Source organism: Apostichopus japonicus, chromosome 5 (assembly GCF_037975245.1).
Source record: "Apostichopus japonicus isolate 1M-3 chromosome 5, ASM3797524v1, whole genome shotgun sequence".
NCBI classification, from domain to species: Eukaryota; Metazoa; Echinodermata; class Holothuroidea; order Aspidochirotida; family Stichopodidae; genus Apostichopus; species Apostichopus japonicus.
Genome location: NC_092565.1, coordinates 21356055 through 21382674, shown reverse-complemented (window position 1 = coordinate 21382674; position 26620 = coordinate 21356055). Strand labels below are relative to the sequence as shown.

Genomic DNA, 26620 nt, shown 5'->3' with positions numbered 1-26620 from the left:
TTGTTTGTTATTGTAATAGCTGTAAATTATTGTGAACCTTGGCTGATTTATACCACTAATTTTACATCACTTGATATTTTGAAAATATCACTGATTTATGTTGTTTATTTTGAGTTGAAATTTTAAATTAACATAAATTTGAAAGTAAACAATGAACTACAGACAATGTATGAAAGTTTCTTCTGAGAGAGAATCATTATATTACACACATTGCTGGTTGCAAAGCCCATGTCAAAATATTTGTTCCTATTGTGACTCAAGGTATATGGTTGATTGAATGTAACCTATTGTGACTGGCTGTACCATCTGTTACTCCATGGAGTGGATCTCACAGTAGGTGGTTGGCTTAGCTGATGTCCATGTTCTACAAAGTTAGAAATGTGTAGAAACACTACTTCCATACTCCGTGGATGAATCATTGAAATATGACTTGAAGGATTAAAAATAAAAACAATATTTTCAGCTACATTGCCATGGTGATCATCATTCACTCTGCTGTTGCCAGATACATAAATTCACAAAATATCACCGGATGTGAAATATTCATACCTTTGTCCAAAAAAAAAATTCCTATGAAGATGTGCTCTTGAGCAATTTTGTTTTAAGGAATCACAATCAGCCACCAGAATATTCCCTCACAGTGATTCCAAATGACATATAAATTCAAAAAAAAAGTTTACCAGTTACATTCTTCTTAATGTTTTGATTGAGAGGGATGTGGTTTTTTATATCGTTAGACATTCATGTGAGTTTTAATTAAGTTAAATCTATGGGTGAACGAGATTTCTCTAGGAATGACGTTGCATTTTTTTGCTACTGACTGGAAGAACAATGACGTAGACGTATTTTGATGGCAGTTATAGCAGATAAGTGTTACGGCAGTGCACACATTACAAGGCTGACTTTGAACAGGTGCCTGATCATCTGAGACGATTGAATTTCTTGATAGACAAAAAGAAAAGCAATTTGTGAGGGTTTTACAAAAAACAAAAACAAAAAAGATGGATAGATTTATTGCTCCTTGTTTTAGTTGTTTTTCATGAATTAATTAATTATATACAAAAATGTACATGTGTAAATCTTTCTTTGAACATTGTACATATGTCTTCATTTATAATAGACATTTTTTTAACAGCTGATTGTAGATTCATCGCAAAATTCATTAGCATAATTTCACGCTTCCCCTGATCTCAAACTGGTGATTTCTATTGTATTGCATCTACGTAGCCAGCATGCTGACGCAAGAGTGACTGAGTTAGAAACCCTCAACAGGAAATCAATCACTGCATACCTGAATTATGAGCAATATTAATGACACATGCTTAAATACATCAGGTTGTTGTGATCAAAATGAAGCTATTTCAGTTACACAGTCATGAATATATGCAGTAGGCCTATAGTCTTTTTTTCTCCTCTTTAGAAATGTCCACTTCATTTTGGCATTCATAAAACCAAATTTATCATGGTCATAGTCATGAATATATATGCATTATATTCTTCTTCTTTTTTTCCTCTTTTTTTTTAGAAATGTCCTCATCATCATTTTGGCATTAAGAAAACCAAATTTATCATGGTCCCTTCAGATGGGCAGAAGCCATTGGCCAAAACTTTGAATGCGATAAAATCTGCCACACAGAGTAAAAAGGTAACAGTCTTCCATACCTTCTTTTGTACCTTAGAGTTGTCAGTTTGATAAGCGCAAGAGAGAGATGTATGGTTACCTGTTAAGTAATTTGAAACCACAAGCTATTGTATTTAAATACTTAATTTAATTCAGTTGTCAGTCATTTTAGCAACATCACAGGTTTGCTGACCTGCAGTACATGTTTCTAAGATCAGTCATTCTACAAAGTGTCTTGTCCTTGTTGACATCTTAGACACACCACACAGTTAATTGCTAAAAATTCAAAATTTATAAATGAGGGGTTTTAATCAAATTTGTTACAAGTTAGTTTTGATAAGTGCAACATGCTGAAAATCACATTGACGTTTTCAAATATTGCATTGCCATTGAGTCAGACTTACAGGGCAAATACTACTTCAAAATAAGTAGCAGTGAAAAATACCAGAGTGTGAGAAGTGTGAGGAGATATATATATATAGCATCAGATTATATAGAGACAAACAGATAAAATTAGTAGAACCCTGGGCTTTAAGCTGGAAACTGTATCTTAGTATTTAAACAAGATAAAAAGGTGATGTTTACATATATATATATATTATATGTTAGAATAAAACAAATGAGCCCTGTGTTCAGTATAAGTTCCGCTTCAACCCAACAATGCTAGAAGACTTGTAGCGGTATCACCAACACCAAGAAAACCAGACCAGTGCTGACCTGCCCGAGTTTGCAAGATAATAAAAACCAAGTCACCTCGGGGTCACAGCAAGAAAGGTTAGGTTAGGTGTACAGTAGGCCATGACCCTCAGCAGCCTGCAAATGAAAAAAAAAAACTTGTATACCATTAGTGATAAATGATAATTGTGTGAGTCCAAAAAGTGAGAAAAAGTTTTTTTTTAAATGTTAAAGGTAAAACATAAATATATCAGACCACATCAACAAAAACTAAAATGGCAAATTTTAGCAAAAAAAGCAAAAAGTAGCTAGCAAAGCATTTTTGTTAAGAATCTTTTTCCACAAGCACTAATGATAATTACATTGACAAGTATGAAATGTAACTGACAGCTGCCATTAGGCTGTATTTATAATTATCAAGTTGTCGTGATAACAACTGAGGATAACTGCATAAACATAAAAAGTGAATCCTATGTTGGAACCATGCAGCTTTCATGAATCATTGCAACTATAGGTAATGAACTATTCTATTGTAAATGTAGGTTGGGGCACATGTAGGGAGTACAAATTGCATTATAAATGTTATGTAAGGTAAAACCAGTAATATACCTCAAGCACTATTGTAATACAAGCGAAGGAACAATCGTAATTTAGGCCATATGTAACCTTGAGCACTAAGGATAATTGTGTGTTTAAATTATAAGAAGTATAATGGAATCCTATCTTCCACCACAGGAACTAGTACAGAACGTATTATAAGTACTAAATATGAATAAGAAAATGCAGGCAGCTATCTCCAGTGACTAGTACTACTGTGAGTCTCATACCTACTCAATGTTTCTGATAAAGCAAATATAAGTACTTAATATGTGTAAGAAAATGTAGGCAGCTACCACCAATGACTAGTTCTACAGTATGTGAGCCTCTTACCTACTTAATGATTCTGATAAAAGCAAATATAAGTACTTAATATGTATATGAAAATGTAGGCAGCTACCTCCAATGATTAGTATAACAATATATGAGTCACATACCCACTCAATCTATTTGATAAAGCAAATATAAGTACTAAATATGCAAATGAGGCAGCTATCTACAGTGACTAGTACTACTGTGAGTCTCATACCTACTCAATGTTTCTGATAAAGCAATTTATTTGGTTTTCCGTTCTTCTTTCTACGTAGATGAACGTTTTCCTTAGTTTTCCTTTTCTTGATTCCTAATTTGAGCCCTCATCATCCATTCCCACTGCTGCAGTATTTGACGTCAATGCTAAAGGCCAGTTCCCTTATAAGTCAGAAGTAAAATGAAAACATTGCCTGTTGCTATTTGTTTTACATTTAAAGTCTGAGTGTGTTTTGCCTGGAGATTCATAAATAAGTGGATTGCCTCAAAAATTTCGGATGGCAGAGTTCATTGACACCCAATAAAATTAGTTTTTTTGTTTGACACTGTCTTATATTTAGTTTCAGTTTGTTCTGTGTTTACTTGCAAATTATTTTAATAGAAAATATCTACAGTAAACCAAGAATAATGGTACTCTTTGTCACTTCGGTGTCCATGCACTGAAGAAGAGCTAGGTTTGCGCCCTGGAAAGCTCTGCAAAAAGCAAACATTGGCTGTTTTACTTCCAATCACTTATTATGTGTGTTTGTATATATATATATATATATATATATATATATATATATATATATATTTGTATTGTATTGTATTAACTCTGAATATCTTGGAAATTATAATGGTTGAATTCTCTTGCACTTTTTTCATACACATGTATTAAAATTGTATGCTAAATTTAGCAATGTTTGCAGAATGTTAATCTCTTTAATGATAATAATACTTAAAAACAGATCTAATGGGGAAGGTTTCTTATCCTTTCATCTGAAGTTAAAACCTAAGTGCATTCAGGAATTGTGAGTGATTTGATCTTTTGTGATGTAACCAAGTCTTCACAAATTTAGGGAGAACGTGTGTGAGTGGAAATAATGTTTTTTCAATAACGAAACCTTTCATGTTGGAGAACATAAAAACTATTGAATCCATGCATGCATGCATTTTGGCTGTGAGTCAATGTATTAAAGAAAAGTACAGTTTTCTATGTTGAAGCTATCATATTTGGAGAAGAAAAGGCAGGTTTTTTTTTTTTTTAAATCTCTCTCAACTTTTTACACATTCAGTTTTTCTGGAACAGTTTTGGTTACAATGCCGAAAGCTCAGTTCATTTGCAATCCTACTGGCATGTGTGTGTATGTTTGTGTATGTGACAGCCAGCTTGCAAACACGATATCTCAAGAAGCACAAGTTAAGTCAATGTCATAGGGGGTAGGTAGATGCCCTGTGATGTGTAGATGTGCACTATTGTTTGTGGTTCCCATCTCATGAATATTAATGAGTGGGCAGGCCTTAACATAAAATTCTTATAATTGCAATATCTCTTCAAACAGTATGTCCAAGTTAGTTCATACTTGGTATGGTGATGTCAGTTTATGATAGGTACATGGTAATATAATCAATAAATTCATTCTCATTATTATTCATGAATGGATGTGGCTAGAGTTTTAAACAGTAAGAAGCTTGTAAACACAATATATCAAGACTAAAACCTGAGTCAATGTCATAGTGGGTAGGTAGATGCCAAATGATGTGTAGATGTGCAATATTGTTTGTGGTTCCCATCTCATGAATATTAATGAGTGTGCAGGGCTTAACAAAAAATTCTGAAGATATCAATATCTCTTCAACAGTATGTCCGATTTAGTTCATACGTGGTATAGTGATATAACTACATATTAAGTATATATGCTCTTTGCAACAACAACTTTGACCATATTAATATTCATGAGTTGGTGGGGCTTAATGGGATTTAGTCAGAAACAGCTTGTAAATACGATATCTCATGAACCAGATGTTGAATCAAAGTCATACTTGATAGATAGATAGATAGATAGATGCCCCATGATTGAAATTGGTAGAGGTCAACAGATTCAGAGTCTGAATACCTTTCGTACATGATAACTCCAAAATATAAAGATACAATAAATCTGTCAATTCTCCAACGCCATGATTTATTTGGTGAACATAGTTTGGTCAAATTCAGTTCAGTAAAGTTTTGTGAATGGGCTCTATAAGTCTTTAATAGAACACATAGTCATCCAGGAAAGTTCAAAGACGGTACATATGTATTGCTTTAAGCACACTCAAGTGGCTGTATCTGTTTTCATTGTCTGAGCTTCAAGGGGTCAACTGTTGGAAAAATTGGCTCACAGGGTCAAAAGGTTATCTCAATTAGTCTCAAACTTGGTAATTTCTTTTGTGATTTATACTAGATGACTTGTAGGTTGTCAAACTATTTCACAGTGCATTTATGTCATGTACAACTCTCAGTCTATAACAATAATTATTAAAGGAGTTTCTAGGCTTGAAATTGATAACAGAAAATTTCCTTTTATTCATTACAATCTATGTGTCTACAGTATATTTCACATAGGAATCTGAATAAAAATTCTATACTGTAATATCTTGACTGGTGAATTAAATGGTTGATGCCCACAAGGGAGTGATACACAAAAGAGCTGGGCATCTCTGATCTTTTGCTGGTTCTCACTTAATTCATTGACAAATTTAAGTCACTCGCTCTATATTATTCACATAGTTATGTGGAATTTTGAGCAACTTGTATGGCAAGAATCACACAGACTACTGGTGTTCTAGTTATACTATGTCACTATATAGACCTTGTCAACATGAAAACTGATTACTGATACCTTTCTTTATATGTTGCCGCATTAGTCAATAGATAATACTCTTCATTTTGGTGTGCACAAGTTCGTGATTTATAACATGTATTGCTTACCACACTATGATAATGTTTAGGCATCGTAACCACTAAATATTTTCGTTTCTGGTTCTGTGCTGAAAATGCATTCGCTCTTCATCGTTGTAGAAAGAAGTAAAAGAGAAAGAGAAACACGAGAGGCGGGTCTTGGAGGAACTTCATCGAATGTTTGCAGACTCGAACTGCTTTTATTACAGTCCGACTGGGGATCTGACAAACTCATTACAGCGACTGTATTCAAACAACGACAAGAAAAGCTGGGACGAAAGGTTCTTCTGGAACCAGCATATGCTGCATGATCTCTTCCAGTGTGAGGTAAGCCATTTACTCAACTCAAGACCAGGACGTGTCCATAGCAACAGAACCACGCTAGAGGCGTCTATGATGTGCAAAAATTGCAGGTCTCTGAATTCATCTATTGTACTCGGTCTTATTTGTACCCCTGCCTACACTAAGGAATATGAGTACACTGCAATCCTGAGGTCAGTTTAGCAAGTCACTCCAATACCTGGCCTTTACTGTCAATGGAATTGTTTTTCTCTGACCGATAGAAAAACTGCTCACTTTGCTGCTATACCTAGAGCTAATGCATTTGAGTAGAAATGTGTACCATATGCATTAATATAGCAGTCATTTTGTTCAACATACTTAAAAACCTGTCATATATAATTGAAGATAAAAACAGATTCATTTAATGTTGGTGGAACAAAAAAACCAAAAAACTTTGCTGTTCAGTTGTCTTTATTCCTATATTTCAAATCAGTTTTGTGAGACTTATCACAGCAAGATTTAGTTATCAGCATCTCAAAATTTCTAAATTATGTGATTTCTTTCATATTTTTAATAAGTAGAATCTATATTTTGTAAGTATGTTTTTTTTTCATTGTTGTAAAGGCCATCAGTTACGGCATCTGCGTCGGAAAATTAAATGCTTTATGTCCCAAAAAATTAGGTTCAGATAGTTTACAAGGTGTTTTCAATAAAAGCTGATGCATTCATGCTGAATGGGTTTAATGAATTTATCAAACTTGAGCGTTTTGCTTGTTGATCATGGGAGGCTTTGCTATTGAAAAGATCTATAAGTGTTAAGTCATTCATGAAGATACGTTGTAGGTAGATAGGAAAGAGGGTGTATTAGATCTCGGCCGTGATGTTTCAGCATGACTGAGCATGGACAGATGGGATTTGGTATTTGACAGTTTGAAAATTAAGACATGCAAATTGTTCATTGTTGTAGTTATCAAATGCTTTCTGTTGTTTTCTTTGTGTTGATTAAAATGGAATGTCTGCAATGGTAATGGTGTGTGTGTGTGCACTTGTTGATATTATATTCTGACTTATTGACTTGAACTAAGGAATTCCAAGACCTCAGACATCATTTGAAAAAACAATCAGCGCCTTCTCCGAAGAAGTCTGTTGTTAAGGGGTATCGTTAAAGTGAGGTTACAAGGATTTGAACAATGAAAAAACAAAACAACGTGGTACCCAATCTGTGTGTAAAGCATACCTTCGTGTGTGCGTGCGGGTTCGTGTGTGTATGTGAGTGTGTGTTTATATATATGATTTCTAAGCAGTATTATTTTTAAAGAGAAAAAAATCTATTAAATGGCCGGATAGCTCCATTGCTAAAGCACAGGTTTCTCTGGTTTCACAATAGTTTGAATCCTGCTTTAGCCAAATTTACTTTGCACTTTCAAAAGTTTTTCCGTATACATGTATATATATAGGGAATAATTTATCAGGTTGGGTAATGCATAAGAAAATGCTATGCAAAATGGAAAGCAATTATCATAAAATTACAGGTATGTATAGTAGTGTCCGTATATAGGAAGTTAAATACCGTAGTAATTTATAGCCTGAGACAAAGTTTAGAGCGGCATTCAAAACTGCTGCACAAAAATTTGAGGTCTAACTTATTCCCTGTGATATAATTTTTAATAATGAAGGAATATTGTACATGCATGAATCAAACTACCTGCATATGATTTGTTATGAGCAGTTCTCTTCAGTACAACTATAGCAAACTAAATATCTGCATCTATGCCTGTACTGTCTCTCAACGAGAATGGTTATTCAATGGAACCTAAGCGGTTGGATGATTTTAGTGGCATTCATTCTCAACACAGATTTTATGCTGCGTATATTATTTCTTGCTGGTCAGAAACGCAAGTATTTGTAGCATTATGCATTAGATGTGTTGGATATGAATGAAGCAGATGTGTAATTTACTTTGTGTCTCATAGCAGGGTATATATGTACTACAGTGTTAACAGCTTGTGGGATCATATACATGCACAGTAACATTCAATGTACTACACTCCTCCCTTTCCTATTGACAACTCTATGTATGCATTTTTTTATCTAATGAAACTGACAAATTCACATAGTGTGTGCCCCTCACCTCATAAAACCTTATGCATTACCGTATTTAGTATTTACCTTGCTCTAGCATCCGGCAATTGTTTGTGTGTGTACAGTATATGGCCATCTCCCTTCTGTAATTGCCAACCTCTCGTGCAGGCATCGCTCTTCTGATCACTCTTCGTAATCGTTATCAATCTTTATCATCCTACATCTTTTTGTCGCTTTGGACCAAATTTCACATGAATAATACAAGAAAGTGCAGTTGATAGAATGTAACATCTTTGCCAAAAGGAAGGAGAAAAGTCATCATTAAACGGTATTATCTGAATTTTCTCCACTATTCATTTAAAAAGTTGGAGTAAAATTTACCAAAAGAGTCATTTAGAGCAATTAGAGCTGCACATGTGTTCTAGGATTGTGTAGAATTTCTCAAAACAGAAAAAAATATTCAAATGAGCCTCGTCAGTGTTTTCTGCAGATGTATGCTTTTATTTTTCAAATTTAAGTGGCCAATTAATTATATATTTGTAATGAAATCATTAGCTGTGTGTTCAGCAGTTATATGAAGACAAGCGTACCGTTTACAACAGTACGGATATTGAATGAGTTTTCTCTTGTTCCATCTGATGCATCCAATGCTTTTTTACTTCACATTTCCTTTTTCTTACATTTTTAGGTTTTCTAATATGTTTACGAAAAATTACACTGATTTATCTGATTTTAGTGAATATCACAAATTTTATGATGGATTATCAATTTATTCTTTCCCCAATCAAGGCAAGTCAGCTGTCAGCGCATTGGACGATTCCAGTGATTCAGGGGTATGTGCAAATCACAAAGTGCATCCTTCCAGAAAAGACTGCTAAATCCTTACAGAGTGTAGATGGACAATCAAAGTTAGATATTTGGTTAATGTTGATATCGAGGAGAAGCAAGTACAGAGCAGGTATGTGCAAGGTTACCATTCTTCTCCACCCCCCACCCACACCCCACCCCCATCCCTCCCTTTCCTCTCTTCATTGGTAGAGTTTTCCATCAGAAGGATCACACCGGGACTCTTCCCGTGATACAAAGGAGGACACTGTGATATAGGTTCTATTGTGCATGGTTTATACCATATAGTTTGTGAATCAAAATAAAACGGTTGTGTGAAAAGGGCTGCAAGCATTCAAACACACCAGTTGAAATCGCATACGGACACCCTGGGTGGTTGACTCAAAGTTCCAGTTGTGCAAATTTGGAAGAAAAAAAACATGTTTTGAAAAGTTTCACTAAAAGTTAAGGTGCATATAAAACATTTTTTTGATCAGATATCTGTTTGAAAAGATCTCTCTTCAATAATTACAAACCAACTTCTATTTACTTCTGATGATCAACTCCTGGTACTGCTATTCTTCTTCTGGCGATGTCCATGATGACGACAATAAAACTGATGACAATAGTTTGTCAAATTTAATGGAACTAGTTATGACTAATATAACAGCGCCCTCCGTTAAGTTTGTTTGCATTTGGCAAGCCTACATGGATAAGCTTACAGGGAGAAAGTTTGGCTGGTTTAATCCTTTAAATAAGCTATATTTTGCATTATTTGGGCTTTGACTTTGCCTTCTAACATTCACACTTAATGGGATGTCCCTCATCTGTTCTAAGATATGTATGTCAATAAAATCATTTTAATCCTCCTACATTGCTTGGTTCCATCAGATGATGACAAAGTTAGATGCAATAGATTTAAAGTGATGCCATAAATTTTCAAAAGGTTTCTTGATCCAAAACCCTCTGATGTCTTCCTCATGTACTCTGTCTAAATTTTTGTTTGCCTCAGGCACGAGATACCGGAGACGAGGCATAGATGAAGATGGACACTGTGCTAACTTTGTGGAGACGGAGCAGATCCTGCAGACAGGTGGACATTCTATATCTTACCTTCAAGTCAGAGGATCGATTCCGGTCTTTTGGAGTCAACCTGGTATAAAATACCGACCTCCACCGAGAATAGATAGAGGTGAGGTGTTGAAGAGTCCCAGGAGACATTGTGAAAGAGACAAAACTTTAAAGAAAACAATGGACAGGGCACTCCTTACCCCAAAATAAAACATTTTCAGAAAGATACAACAAAAAAAGCAGCAGAAGCAAACCAAAAAAGACATAAGAAAACACATAAGTAAAGTGTCGTTGGGTTTATCTTATTTGACTTGGACTGGGCTTATCAATAACTTTGTTCATCTTGGACACATCAAAGCAAATGTTGATAGGACAAGTGCCAGTTCTCAATATCAATTTAGAAGTAATGTATGTAAAGTACTAATGATCCATTAGTTAGTCTTTCTCATTTTAATATTTGCTCCAAGTGCAACTATTGTGTAAATGTAAAGGTGAACCTCTCACTTATGTGCTTCCTCTGCTAAATTACTGAATTCTCCAGAAATATGACCCGTATAGTGTCTCTACTGGCTACTCTGGGATGATCACATTTGAAACCAAATAAAATATCAGAAATGCTGGTCAAGTTTATTGGGAAGACCATCATAAGCTAGATGGATGCCAAACTATCGTATATGGTAATATACAATTATAAACTGTCATATATGGTAACATGCAAGGAACAGAAAAACTTGCAATTAGAATTGACTTAAAACATGTGCTACACTGTTTGTGTTGAATTTAAAACACTCGGCATAAACACATACACTCTAATCTTCAAAGTGTTGCTACTGCAGACATTTCGTAAGTGTGCTGCACTGTTTGTGTTGAATTTAAGACACTCAACATAAACACATACACTCTAATCTACAAATTGTTGCTACTACAGACACTTCATAAGTCTTTGTGTTAAATTTAAGACTCTCAACATAAACACATACACTCTAATCTACAAATTGTTGCTACAACAGACATCTCATAAGTGTGCTGCACTGTTTGTGTTAAATTTAAGACAATAAACATAAACACAAACACAAACACTCTAATCTATAACTTGCTGCTACTACAGACATGTTATCAGATTCCTGTATGCCATACACACTATCTTCTTTTTCTTCCAAATTATTATGATTTTTTTTCTTCATCTTGTTTGTTTCATTTTCCATCATAGATGATGTGGAAAACCAAGAAGCATTTAAGAAGCATTTCGAAGAGCTTATGAATTGTTACAAAAAGGTTGCCATTGTTACATTACTTGAACAAGAGGGTCGTGAGGAAGGACTAGGAGATGCGTTTATGCAGAACGTTGTAGTTTACAACAATCCTCAACTGACCTATATTTCATTTGATTTCCACGAGCATTGGTGAGTTTCGGAATTGTTCTGTTATTTTCTTGTTAGCTGGTTCTCTACATTTGAATGAAGTTTGAACTTTAAAATCCTAAAGTTTCATTATTTTCTATCATGGCAAAGAAAAGTAAAAAGTACAAATTTGTTGGACAGAATTTATTTTAGAAGTAACCAAAAGCTGCTGTCTGATATTTCTGCTGTTGATTATTAAGATTTCATATGTTCCTTAGTTTAAATAATGAAAAAATGAAATAACAAAGTATATATAATTATGCATATAATTTGTAATCATGTTCCCCTTTCACTTAGTTTACCAAGGGAATGTTTTCTATGGATCCAATGAAGTTTTGTAATATGTGATTTAACAAGCTAAAATTTTTCTTAAATGTTGAGTAGTCCATTACGACAAAGCCTGAGACTGCTCGTATGAGACTTTTCCAGCTTAATAATAATTTTTTTTAACTTTGCTTCCTTTGCCTGTGCCTGTTATGTTCTTCACCAAATTGTAAGCATGTCAATCCGTTCTCTGTGCAAATTATATAATGCATTGAACATCACTGTAATGTTTGTAAAAAAAGTTGAAAAAACGAGATGCATATAAAGTGTTCTTTTCATAAAAGAAATTACAATTGCCAGTCCCTATTCTTGTATGCAAATTAAACTAAGCTTTGATATACTTTGCTGAAAATGTGATAGGTCCCACTGTTGCTGATGTTGTCTGTTTTGAAAAAACAACAGGCTTCGCTCAAAAAGTTTAAGATGTACCGTGATATTCAAGTGTGTTTAATTGCTAGAGAATCTAATGCTGAAAATACATCATGTTGCTTTAAATGTCTAATTACTAACATACCAGAATCTGTAAACAATAAGTAATCAATGTTTTGAGAAGTATCCATATTATCTAAACAATGAAATCTGTTAGTCATAAAAGTAATGGATTTTTTTTTATTTGATCTATTATGAAGCAGTTGTTATTGCCTTTCGTCTCCATTTGCATAATATTATTTCCTTTGAATAATTTTAGCCCATAGAAATACTAAAGTAATGAAAGTTTGTTAATTTTCATAGTTTTCATCTATATTGTCAAAACATTTTACAGAAGATATGTTTAGTACCCCCCCCCCCCACACGCACACTCACACACCCTCATCTTCTCCAAAATGAAAAGTATGTAGCTAGAAATATAAAAGAATGTACATTTAAAGAAAGGTTACAAAGTTGAAAGGAAGTTGAAAAAAGATGTTAAAATGTTGGTCTCTCAGATTTCCATTAACTAAAATATGTGTGCTGTAAAATGTTATGTGAATTGTGAAGCAGTGAATGTTTTTTCGAAGAAACCTTAATTACCATTACTGTTACAGTTCTCCAGTATTAGCAACATTAAGCAGTTTATTAAGACATAAATGTGTCATTAAGCACAAACAAAATGCTTAATTTGATTGTCTAACTTTTGCTTTCGTCTTCGTTATTTTTCAGCCGGGGTCTACACTTTGAGAATGTTTCACTATTAGTGGATAGTATCAGGCACGATATAATTAAAGACCAAAGATATTGCTGGTGAGTGAAATAATTACCATTCCTACTTTGTGTTAGACCATATTCGTTTGTTGAAACAATTTATACAGTTTTAAAGATTTGCTAAATAAACTTTAATAACACTTACAGATTATGCAATTATTTCCCCTCTACTTCCCTTCCTTCACCCCTTTCCCTTCCCTTCCTTCACCCCTTTCTCTTTCCATTCCATCTCCTAGGCCTTACTTCTTGATTGTCTGAACAGCAAATTTGTTTGTCCCAAAAAATGTAGCAACCTAGCCATGACCAATATGTACACTGTATGAGAGATGTGTAGGATTGGTGAATAGAATACCAATATGTACACCGTATGAGAGATGTGTAGGATTGGTGAATAGAATACCAGCTTTGGGGATGTATCATTTTACCTATTTGAGCATCTTTTGATTCAAGGCAATCTAAATTTGATTTTAAAAAACTAGACATCTGTCGGACGACCTCCAGAACAGTAATTTGCTTGTTTCAAACAACTAGACCACCGTTACAGTTTTGCCTTGACTGTTTGTAACTTGTACACTCTATAGCTGGCTTGCACTCACTCAGTTAATTTAAAGGTCCTTTAAACTGGCATGTTGTGTTTATTTTTCTTGAAAACAAAAAAGCACTCAAAAGTTTTGTAGTTAATGGTTTAATTTGAATGAATGTAATACGTTTTTTTTAATCATATTTTCTCTCTAGGGTGGATGGTCAGGGTACTATAGCAGAGCAGAGGGGTGTATTCAGAGTTAACTGTATGGACTGTTTAGACAGGACCAATGTTATTCAGACAGCATTTGCAAGGACAGTGCTGACAATTCAGGTAAGGACCAAGTAAGCAAGAAATTCAAGCTATGTTTTAAAGTAGTGGTTCTCAAACTTTTTTAGACGACCGCCCCCTTCGACCATCTCGAACTGTCCCAATGCCCCCCACCCCTCGACTTCGCAATCAGTGACTAGAATACCCCAAATGACAGGCTAAAATGGTGGCGCTATGCGCTTGTAAGTTACAAGAGATGTCTCTGCTACAATATAATCCAAACGCAGCAGGGACCACTTTGAGAACCACTGTTTTAAAGAGAAGAGGTTTCTTGGAATATAGACCGTGTATCTTAATTGTGCAAAGCTTATAATTCTCAGGTTAAGTTCAGTTTATTTGCTCATATAGACAGAAAGGTTACCGCAGTTTAAATACCTAATGTAGGCATTGTAAATCAATAAAGATTTCTTTATTCCATATTCCTGTAATCCAAAGATTATTCAATGCCGATGTAATGAGTCGATTCGTGGTTTATTTTCTGTGATATCTGGTAACTATCTGGTAATCTGGTAACTAAACAAATAAAAACGGAACATACGTTTGCAATTAAACAACCAGGAAATCGATTAATGAATAAGTCAATTATTGAAGAATAAACACATAAATCCAAATCATACAGAATAAGTAAGCAACAAATATACAACGTTATATCAATAAAAACACAACTTACATAAAATCTTTGGTTTAACACTGGAAAATACTTCTTGCTTCAATACGTTCTTGATATCGACTGAACTCAAATACCGGTACATGACCGTAAAGACAGAACCAACGAAAACAACAAATTTCAAACACATACTCACGCACACTCACACAAACACGCACACGCGCAGTTGCACTGCAACTTTACATGATGCACACTTCGTAACAATACACAAACAACACATCGTGTGAGCGCGTTTACAGGCATCAATATCACATGTGAAGAACATCAGTAAAATAGCGAATCATTCTAACATAACAAGAGAAGAGAAATAATAATGAAATATGAAACAATCTTCAGTACTTAGTACTGGCAGATGTTTTCAATGTAATTTAAAATTCTCTGTAGCCATAGGTTAAATGCTTTCTTCAGGTTAGGTGAAATCAGACCAGGTCAGGTCAGGTTAGACAAGGTCAAATGTCAGACCAGGTTAAGTCAGTTTAAGTCAAGTTAGGCCAGCATACATTGTAATTTAGGTATGTGCATCTGAAGTCATGTGCGGAGAACAAAGTAGAGACCTTTATGCAAGACACAAAATGTTCATAAATTAGTGCAGGTGTTGTGGTTTGAGAAGGTCACCATTTATATGAATTTTTGCTGGTGATTCAAACCCTGCCAATGGAAGTAAGCTGACTTCGCTAATGTCTGAAGCTCCAACTTATCTGATCTACTTGTGTATTGCCAAAGAATGTTGTTGACTATGGAGACATCACAGTGGTGAAAGTGCAGTACCTTTTTCAAAGTCACAGAGAAAATTTGGTCTTCATGAATACCTCTTTTCCAACTCAGGCAGACCCCAAGTAGGTTCATACACCCCTCCCTCAGGCACTTTTACCCCCGCCATGTCTGTCTCGCGAATAGTTTGCTTTTGATACCACCTTATTTTACTTACACTCTACTTCCAATCTGACTCTGTTCACCCCTTACCTCCATAGCTTCATAAAGTGGGTCTGCTGATGCCAGACGAGACCCTTCCACAAGAGATACGATCAGTCTTTCAGAACATGTGGGCAAACAACGGAGATATCCTGAGTCAGTCGTACACGGGAACAGCAGCATTGAAAGGAGACTACACCAGAACAGGGGAGAGGAAGATATCAGGCATGATGAAAGATGGATACCATTCAGCCAACAGATACCTCACAGCCCAGTTTAAAGATGCCTACAGACAACTGACAGTTGGTGAGAAAGTTATTTAAATATATCACACAGCAGTAAGCAAAACCTTTGGGCCCACAACCCAGTATCTTCCTTGAGGCCTTAACCAGGACCCACCAGACCCTATATCCACCTGACCCCAACCCACCAGACCCCAGACCTACCAGACTCCGACCCACCAAACCCCAACCCACCAAACCCCACCCACCAAACCCGACTCCCTTAGAATCGATGCCCAGAACCTTGTACTTGTGGCTGAAGCAGATATCAAAACCAGTGTGCACAAACATCATAATAAATTATCGTTGAATTGATGACACTTTCTCACAGATATTCTGCTTGGGAATAAAGATACTCCAGAGGAGATGAGCTTACTGGCTAATCGTCTCGGGGAGGGAGAAGATGAAACGGACCTTGGCGTCTGGACCAAAGAGAGAGAAGAGAGTGTGCAGCATCTCATTCAACACTGTGTCAGGTTACTCCTCCCCAAGTCAGAGAGTAAAGTTTACCTAGGAGGATGGGCTCTTATCTGCTGCGATTCAAGGTAAAACTGAACTCCTTAGTAGTCCTACTTGTCACCTAACATTTAAGACTCTGCTGATAAAGTTTAGTGCTATTTTGTTTGACTCCCCAAACTATATGCTTCTCAGCTTCACTAATTATCTTCATCACCTCTGCAGAAGAAGATGCTTCTAAACTACCAGTTTCATTTAAAATCACTCTTCTGGCATATAGTGAATGACCTTTTGCCATGTTTATCACAGTTCAATTCGTATCACTGGCTATGTTCATAAAACCCAACAGCATAAATGTACAGTTGAAGTCTTCTTTAAGAAAATATTTCTTCATCTAAGCATACTCCACTTAAGGTGTTTTCTCTTCAAAAGAACTTGTATTAAGCAGTCTATAAGCCATTGGTCACTATTATATCTATGAAACACAAAGCTGACTCTTTAATAATGTGCAATTGGAATGTACCTGTAAGGCACTGTGTCAAAAGGAAAGTTGCAGCAGCTGCAAAATCCCCTGCAGCAAAAATGCATTAATATCAAAGAAAAGAGATTATATCAGCAGACGAAGAGAGCCTGTTCTGTTTTGAACTGTAGAGCACAAACGATTATGTCCCATACAGTCTAGCTGCTTTATGCTGTAGCCCCCCCCCCACCCCACCCCACCCTCCACCCTTGGCATCATTTTGAGTGCTTAACTTCCATTATGCAGATTGACTGTACTTGTGTCATCCTGCATTATTCAAAGTTGTATTCATGATTCCATGTCTTCCCTTCCCACTCTCAGCTCCATAAGAAAATTGACACTCATTAATAGCGTAAGAATGATATGTTTTAACTTACCATGGGGACGAGAGCATTATGTATTATAGCTTAAGAGGGTTGCTGCTGTGAACCCTATGGGTAGTCCTACCCATTCACAATATATTAATGAACTTGTCAAGATTAAAAGTAAGCAGCAGTCAAAACTGATGTCTTATCTTTCTTTCCTCCTCCTCCTCCTCCTCCTCCTCCTCCTCCTCCTCCTCCTCCTCCTCCTCCTCCTCCTCCTCCTCCTCCTCCTCCTCCTCCTCGTTTTCCTTTACAGAGAAGTTTCAGATGACGAGGACGATATGGAAGATGACATCATTCTGTTGGTCACAGAGGAGGCTTATTATGTTGCAAAGTAAGATTTCCTTAAAACAATAAATATATGCTGCAACAGATTTTAATACAAATTGTATCCAGAATTTGCAAGTTCTAATGTGATGCTTACCTCCATGGAACCACTTGAGCACAAAATATGTTGTGAGTTTTTAACATGAACATCTTAAGAAATTCTAGTTAGTTAATAGTTGCTTTAATATCTCAAGAAGCTTTTTATATATCAACACAAAATATCAACTTATATAAACCAAGGTTTACAACAGTTTGGAAAATCCACAACAAGCAGGTCACGGAAAGTATGTTCTTGTTGTTTCTTCACTTTTGCATTTCACGTTGCTTTTTTCTGTTCCAAAATTGCCAAATTTTCCACCTAAACACATATGCGAACAATGTTCTAAGGTACTATATTTGGGTATATATTTCTAGTTATGGTTCAATCTCTAAGTAAGAGCTAATTCCATTATTTTCTTTTTTTAGTTATGACGATGAAGATGAGAAAATATCCCAGTATGAGAGGATCCCTATGAAAGACATGGAGACCATCACTATAGGTAAGTGTTTATCTGATGCCCACTTCCCTGTATTCCACATACCACACCTCCTTATCACAAACATTTTTTTTTCTTAATATAAAAGTGGTGGCAGTGTTGTTCAACTCTTTCTGCTCTTAACTTTATTTGAGACCATAGATGCTATTTTACTTCAGAAGAAGAAGTTCAAAGATAATAAAAAACTGCTTCTTTACTGAAAAAAGTCGGTGTAAAAGGAAATGCATAAATGTAGTAGGGCCTGACCTTTCCATCCTGGCAAGAACTTCTTCAGACGAAGGAAATATTTCATAGTGACAGATGGACAGGCAACTACATGGGACAAAAGATTGTCAATTGTTGTGAGGAGTAAAACTATAACCCCATCCATCTAACTGTATGCTGGAGTACAACAGGCTTTGCTTTCTTTTGTATAAGAAGTGCTTGAGTCATGTATCTTGCCCCCTTATCAGCACTACAACAAACCACTTGGTTAGAATAAAATGAGGTCAGAGGTCATTTGTGCCCAAATTCCTCCATTACAACCTAACAATAACAATGATAAACCCAATCATCTTACATACATCACACGTTATGTATGCGTTGGGCATGATATCGACTTATAGTCAAGGATAACAATGACTTTCAATTTATTTCCAATAGAACTAAAGAGACAAATGGTTAATCTTTTAATTGACAGTGTCAAAACAGGACAAGTTTATTGTTTCTCTCACTGAAAATGTTCACTTTGAACATGAGTCATGAAATTTCTTATTAGTAAAACACCTTTTGCCCTTTTTGGAATTAATCACGACCCTTGACCCCAAAGACTTGGCTAGAGTGTACTATCTCCTAAATGAAACTTTTGTGGTAGTTGAAACATTTTCCATTGTTTGGCTCTTGGAATCTTAGATGGAATTTATGTAAATATCCTCTCACATTTTTCTTCTAATTATCACATTTTCACCTGATTGTTGTTTCTTTTGTCAGGTTCAGCCACCACTTTCTTTGGATCTTCCGAACAGCGCTGCTGTCGTATTCACCACTCCATCGGAGGAGAACCGGGGTACTTCATAACCCTTAAAGATCTGCCAGGTCACACCAAGAAGCAAAAAGAAGGTAACTATTTCTTGTGAACTGGGGGTGGGGGGGGGAGGAGAAGGGGTAGGTGGTTTCATCAGAATCTGTGGATAGAATATTTTGAAAGGTGATGCATCAGTCGTTTGCTTGAGTCAAATAGTCAGCTAGTGCACATTTTGGGAATGGTAGGGGTGTAAAATGTTCAGCTATGAGAAAACCATGAAAGTAAAGGAAGGTGTAAATAGAATAAAGTCTTCATTTGTGGGCTTGTTGCATAGTTCAGTGCAATTTGAGACCTAAGGTGGTGGGGTGGAATATACACTCATTCCCGAACGGTTGCATTTTAATCGGGATAAGAATTCAAATGAGTTGTCCATGACTTTTGAGTCTGAAGACTGTAGGAGGATTAGATTCAGTATTTCAGTCTCTCTTCATGCTTTTAGGGTGCCGCAACTTGTATCAAATATGTCCAAAATACAGGTGAAGTGAAGGATACAATTTTGCAGTTACAATTGGTAATCACTGAGAATGCATTAGTGAAACATGTAATTAACAGTTGCACAAACCACAGACATATGAGTGACTTGCATAGTGATCCACAATGTTAAGCAGCTCGCACCCTACCGACTAAACTCCAAACGTCATGACCTAGATTTCGACGTGAAGACACATAATCCTAGAACTGACCCACCCACCCCCCCCCCCCCTCCACAAACAGTGAACCCACAAAGACTAATCACATCTGCTGGCACTATCGACTACCGATTGTGAAACTCAAACGTACTGGTTCGCGACAATACACGTTGAGTTTTGCCGAGTGCAGTCAAAGTGACCTCAGACTGACAAACTGTTCATCAGTTAAATTGTACAAGTAATTGAAGGAGCATTCCTTGACTACACATTATTTTTTTCCAAGTTATGACAGTTGGGATGTGTGGGATCACGTTCATCCCGGCAGCGTGCGGTCAGCTTTAAATGTATTTTGAGGCAGAGGGAGGCCCTATCATCAGATTCCGGATGAGCACTTAGTGATGAGGAATTCAGTTAGAAAGAATGCTTCTCTTTGTTGTCTAATGTAGAAATGAAGAATGTGTTATTCTTGATTTTCTTCACAGACAATTTGCAGGGTGTCATTCATGCATTTGCCATTGCTAGAGCTGCTAACAACCTCGGTTTGAAAGTATTGGAGGGAAATATTGATAGGTAAGTGTTCATTGCCAAAAATATTTCCACTTTACAGGGTATTACTATTCTTTGACTTACTGTACATGCCCCATCACAACAATATACACTCTTATGTACTTTTGTTAATGCAGTTTGGTAACCTTTTGGTACTGAGAATTACATGAAATATACCTGGATATAACCTAGAATTGTTGTTATTCTTTAATATTCTGTATCGTTTGAAATAACAATTTTGATTTTCCTTCTGTCTCTATCTTTGAAAAAAAACACATGGGAAAGAACAGAAGAGAAAATTTTACTTGGAAATTGTATCACTCTTTCATCCTTTTTTCGCCTCGCATTTGACAGGAAAAATACCAAAGTGTCTCAAAGTATTGTCCGCTTAACTTCACAAAAGAGACTCTCCATGTGGTTCCAGGATAAGCTTACGAGAGACAAAGACGCCGGGAAACCAACCCACCCTGTCGTGAATCACAACAGGCATCCAGCGATCACCAACTTGTATCAGAAACCGCAGAAGGTTCAGCAAGTTGGCAAATACATTCAGACGATGGGAAGCAAGGTCACCGGTCTGAGCCTCCTCAAGAGGATCAAACTCCGAAAAGATTCCAACCAAGCATCCCTGGAGGGAGGACTGGACAACGACGCTTTCGAAGAGACCCTCAAGGACTACGACGACGTCGAAGACGACGTGATAATTGGGGAAGTGAAGGATGTTTCATCGTCGACGGTTACCAGCACCAATTCCTTGAGCATCGGAGAGTATTTGGACGTCTGCTGTCACGTGGATGATGAAAACAATTTTGACCGGTCTCTGGTACAGGATGGTGACATCAACATCCCCCGAGTCGGGGATTTGGCCACTGATCCCGGACGGAATAGCAGGAGCTTTTCTCACCGAGGGGTCACCCCGAAAAAGAAGCACACTCTGCTGGACTACGGCGGTACACCGGAGAAGAGACGAGAGGAGAGAAAACAGCGGGCGTTCACGATGAATCGATTGGAATCGGACCAAGAAATGCTGGGCAGTCACGAACTGAAGAGGAGCGACACACAGGACAGTCTGGACTTACTCACCGAGAAAGGGAACAGAGATTCAGGGGTAAGTCAGACAGATCAAGCCAGAAAGAGTCCGTCAAAGAGACGGGGATCCAACCCGTTCATCTCTGTAACGTCGGACGAGGATAGTCCCAAAAAGCTGAACGTCGCAAACGGTAAGAGTACTCCCGCCCGACCGGTCAACAGGAGAGTCCACTCTCTGGCCGTGCCAGATGAGGTCCCGTTACGATCTCCCGTGAAGTCTCACAGCGAGAACGATCTGCTGGAGCTGAGTGAGATAAAGGGAACGGAGTTGCAGAAGTCCAAGGATGTTTCCGACGGCAGTGACATGTCCAGTGCAGGCGGCAGCGGCTTCAGAAAACTTACAAATCAGTTCAGGAAATTCAATCTTCCGATCAGCTTTACCAGGACGCAGAGGCAAAATGAGAAACTTAAAAAGTCGCTGGAGATGAGAGCTCGTTGCCAGAGCCGCTTCATCTGCCTCTGATGTAGTATCAAATGCCTAGGACTATATTTTTTTTACCCATCCCATCTGGTGGGTGTTGATCGCTGATCAAAATTTTTATTTTTATTTTATTTTTCAATTTGAATAAATTTCCCCTTTCTAAAAGGGTACTGTTTTGTCTTTCCAAAATGATATCTTATTACGTATCAGTTTTGTATTCTCTTAAAACAATGAAATCAAAACAGTTCTACTTGACTTAACTACTATGTACTCAGTTTGTATGCCCTTATTGTCTCACACATTTATGTGGGATGAGTAGATAGGAGGTGGGATAAGTCACATTAAACTTAAAAGTCAAATCGGTTGAAATCTGTCGTGCTGGATTTCTCATCATAAAAATAATTTTTTTTCAAGTGATACTTATTATAACATCATTGGACTTGCAACCATTACGGAGTAATAAAGTGACGACTAAATATCTCAGTGAGGTTCAAGTAAAATGCTTATTAAAATGTGAGCATGGGTAACCATTCTGTTAACTTTCTAAAATATTTTGGTTTCAATACTGATGACTGTTATGTTTGTTTTTAAGACTTAATAGCCGACAAAAACTTTCATTACAAAAGTACCAATAATTATCTGAATTTTCAATAAAAAGCTAAAATTTCTTTACTGTCTTTTAGGTGAGTAGACCAGGGGCTCCTTGACTGGGGTGCATGAACCCCCAGGGGGTGCATGAGTCCATCCCAGGGGTTCGTGCGATGTTTCTGAAAGTCAAAACTAGAGTACTCTTTGTTCCTAAAATCTGATACATCATATAATATATATTGTACAAAAGTCTTACCTATCTACAAACTCTTTGCGCGTTCCATCAGCATATGTTAGTACCGTGTTAAATAACTGAATTATGAAGTAGACACGGGCCACACTTTGGTGAAGTTGGTGTACGCATGACAGTACGTCGTGGAGATAAAGAGCTGAGAAGTAACTGAAAGGTTGGCCAAAGTAATTATTATTATTTCTGCAATTCCAGATGACCTCCATTTTGCAGACACAAAGCAAAGTTAGCATAAATTAATGAATGAAAATTGTTGAGTGACAACATGTAGTCACTAGCCTGTTTTAACATGATATACCAGTTCAATATAACACTATGAACTTGATCCTTTACGAAGCACTGTTATGTGTATTATGGTACAATAATGACTCAGATCTTGTCTCAAGAAGTTGGGGGTTCGTGAACAACTCTGACATCCACAAGGGGTTCATGGGGGCATAAAGTTAGGGAAACCCTTGAGTAGACTATGAAATTAGCATTGACTGAATATACCATTTTTTGTTCCGGGGGGGGGGGCACATGAATAACTTTCAACATTGCTACGTAACAGTTACACTAGTTACTGATGGAAAAACTTTAAAGATGTAACAAGTTACTTCATTGTTAAGGTCCTCTGGAGTCATGACCACCAATTTTCCTGAGACAAGACAGGTCACTGACCAGAGTTGCTGTATTAACTTTATGAGAGAGAAATATGCCAGAACTTGTATAAGTCATTTTACTTTGGAAATATAATGACTCAAGCCATGACTTGTTACACCCAATGGAAACTTGATTGGCTCTGGTAAGAGGTGCACAAGGGTGTTTTTATTTTAAGTATGAATGAAAATAACTTGACAACTGATATCATTTGTGGTACAATTGTTTTACTTGAGAAGGGTTCCATGTTTCTGCTTTTACCAAAACTTGAACAGTTAATCTTTTTGTTTTTTTAAATTATTTTCAGAAATTTCCAGAATCTCATTTTCCATTCATATTGATATCGGTAGAAAGCAAGTAATCATATCTTTATTTTTACTCTTTTTTTCTCCTTTACTTTGGCAATCAAAGTATGTTGCTTATGTTTCTTAAGCCTTTGGGTTTCTATTATAATGTATATGGAAATTTTTATGTAGGGTAAGAATTATGAATTAGCAGTGTAACTGTATATGGCAAAAATGTTTCACCTAGCATGTATTTTCAAATTCACTGACTTAAATCATGTCACAAAGATTTCACTGCTATTTTCGTACTTTTTCTCATAATGGGTAACTACCTTCATTTGCTTAATACTCATTTTTAACTACATATGTCCTATAGTATCAAAAGTGATGTGAGCTGTACAGAAAATTATGCATATATAAAAATTGTGAATATGCAAAATATCATGAACATGCATATATGCATAGCAAGTGTAATTATTGAAGGGTGCATGTTTGAATATTTTCTTTACTGTTAGGTCTTCTAAAGTGTTTTTTTTTTTGGCATGTGTGCTTCATTTGTTGCCAGTAAAGAATGGTTTTACTCTGCCAAAAATGATGCAATTTTCATTCATTTCATGAGTCACAAAAGTTAATGTCACTAACCATTGGCACATTCTATTTTTTACAAGAACAGATCTATTTTGTCATCTGTGCTCTTCCTCCTTTTGTATGGATTTACTGTATAGTGGTCACAATATGTGAATAGTTTTAATATCAAAGGTCTGTTTAACGCAGGTCCAAGTCTAGACGATGCTGTTGTACGTTTCAGGGTCAAATCTTGCTGTGTCAACGTAACAAGCAAAGTGCAATAGAATGATGTCTTTTAATCACTTTTAGGATTTAGATAGTAAATAGTAAAATTGATAAATTATGTCACAATTTGAATAAACCTTAAGGCACTCTCTCACTTAAATTGAATGCAAGCAGTGGATCAATAACAAGGATTCAGTTGTAACTGTATTATATGAATATTCAAGAATTATATAATATTCACTTTTATACAGATGTTGCATAATTCTTTTACGTAAATTGAAAGCTGTATTAATGACAAACAAAGGGTTACTAGCTGGGTCTGTCACTCTCGGCCACGTTCATATTTTTACTCCTTTATATGACATTATTTTCATACTACCAATTTGAGTAGTTTTAAGTAAACTTGACAAAGGTCCTTCTCATTTTGTATGTATACATTTACTGACATGAATAGAATGATGTAACAGTTAGAGGGCTGGACATATCCATCCAGCAGCACGATGTACTTCAGAGGCCTCTGACAAAGATCCTGCTATAGGATCAAAACATCAGGCCCTCTAACCTATGTATACATTTACTGATATGAATGGTATTTATGTACGATGCACAGATTGTTAATTATGTTGGGGCAGTATCTGTACTACCTATTTGTGAAGGTTTGTGAATGTGACTTCCCACACAAACTCCATCTTCCTTTGGTAATTTAAGAAATTACATCATTTTAAGAAATGGGAATATTCGATATAATATTCCTGATCTGATATTTTATATTATATTTAGCTTTATGTCTGCAAAGTTCGAAATTCCTCAGACTGATTAAGAAGTAGATGCATGGACCTATATTGGGGGGGTGGGGGAGGGGTGGGGGATGGGTGAGGGGGTACAGGGGTGTGGCTATGGGGACATTGATACCTACTTCCATGTCGGGGGTTCTGGGGAATCTTCCCCAAGAAAAAATTAGCAGTTTAGATGTCAAATGGTGTATTCTGTGGCATATTAAGAATTTAAATTAGGTCTATAATTACTAGGTGTAAACAAAGACACAGGAGAAGTAAACACTTTCCCAACTGATGATGTAGTTTGGGAGGGTGGGGGGGGGGGGGTTGGTTTCACACACCACTGATGTGTTTTTGGAACAGCAGGTTATGTGGTACGTTCATCAACAAATTTTATTCTTCACCGTGCATTATTTGCTGATGTAAGTTCTCCGGAGGTTGTATAATAATATGCGTTGAGTGCTTGATTGAAACACCGAAGGATATGAATATTCAAAGGTTGGGGAATATTACATAGTTTTTTGTTAGCAATTATATGCAAGTATGAAGTTTTGAAATTTTAATCACTGAATATGCTTAAATTTGTAGCTCATTAAATTTCCATAAATCATAGGAAATAAAAAGTGTGACAACCTGCCCCCCCCCCCCCCCATTCCCTTTCCATTCCAAAATAGTTTTCCTATGTTCTGTATTGCAGGTTTATGCCGTTGTAGGAAGCTATCCACGTTGCACAATTCAAGTTAATATATCTCAGAGAGTTTAGTGGACTGACAAAAGAGGTTGAACTTATTATTTTTAATATCATAATCATCTTTCTCTTGGTATTCAGCAGTTTAAGTCAATATGCGAATATATGCATTCTTGATTGCACATGGAGTGTTCAGTTTACTTTTGCAGTTTTCCATTTTCATGCAATGTGCTTTTTAAGGTCACTGAAAGTTCTATTTTGTAAGGAGTTATTAAAATTTGTGCAGATATATGTACATTTAGACAAGGTTTGCAATCGTTTTTCTGTGAACAAGAAATTAATATATGCAGATATAAATGTTACATTTACTTTTGATGTACTTTTCTATGGTGTTAACAGTGAATATTATACGGGGCCGTACAATTCCTTACATTTTAAATAGTACAATGAGGTTATGTCAGCTTTTCGTGGAACTAGGTGACCCCGGTGAATTAGCTTTTGCTAAAAATGGATTGTTTAGTAAAACAAGTTTGAAGTCTCTTCTTCATATATTGATCAAAACTTTTCAATCATAAAGTGTAACTTAGTAATGATTCATAAAAGTGAAATGATTGGATGCATCAAATGGTGGTTGATGGAGGAGCATGAGC

General features: G+C 36.3%; 1 protein-coding gene across 2 annotated transcripts in view; it reads left to right on the top strand.

Annotated features, from left to right (window-relative positions):
* Window positions 1–26332, top strand: part of LOC139968013 (phosphatidylinositide phosphatase SAC2-like) — a 46124-nt gene extending 19792 nt beyond the window's left edge. For both annotated transcript variants that reach the window (XM_071972289.1, XM_071972288.1), the window contains 14 exons: window positions 1526–1645; window positions 6243–6449; window positions 9276–9444; window positions 10324–10503; window positions 11593–11785; window positions 13247–13327; window positions 14024–14144; window positions 15780–16026; window positions 16333–16546; window positions 17599–17676; window positions 18135–18208; window positions 19175–19303; window positions 20380–20467; window positions 20798–26332. In XM_071972289.1, the coding sequence (XP_071828390.1) occupies window positions 1526–1645; window positions 6243–6449; window positions 9276–9444; window positions 10324–10503; window positions 11593–11785; window positions 13247–13327; window positions 14024–14144; window positions 15780–16026; window positions 16333–16546; window positions 17599–17676; window positions 18135–18208; window positions 19175–19303; window positions 20380–20467; window positions 20798–21995 (3099 nt within the window). In that variant the 3' untranslated portion in view covers window positions 21996–26332. The remainder of the gene's footprint in view (window positions 1–1525; window positions 1646–6242; window positions 6450–9275; window positions 9445–10323; window positions 10504–11592; window positions 11786–13246; window positions 13328–14023; window positions 14145–15779; window positions 16027–16332; window positions 16547–17598; window positions 17677–18134; window positions 18209–19174; window positions 19304–20379; window positions 20468–20797) is intronic.
* Window positions 26333–26620: the final 288 nt, after the last annotated feature.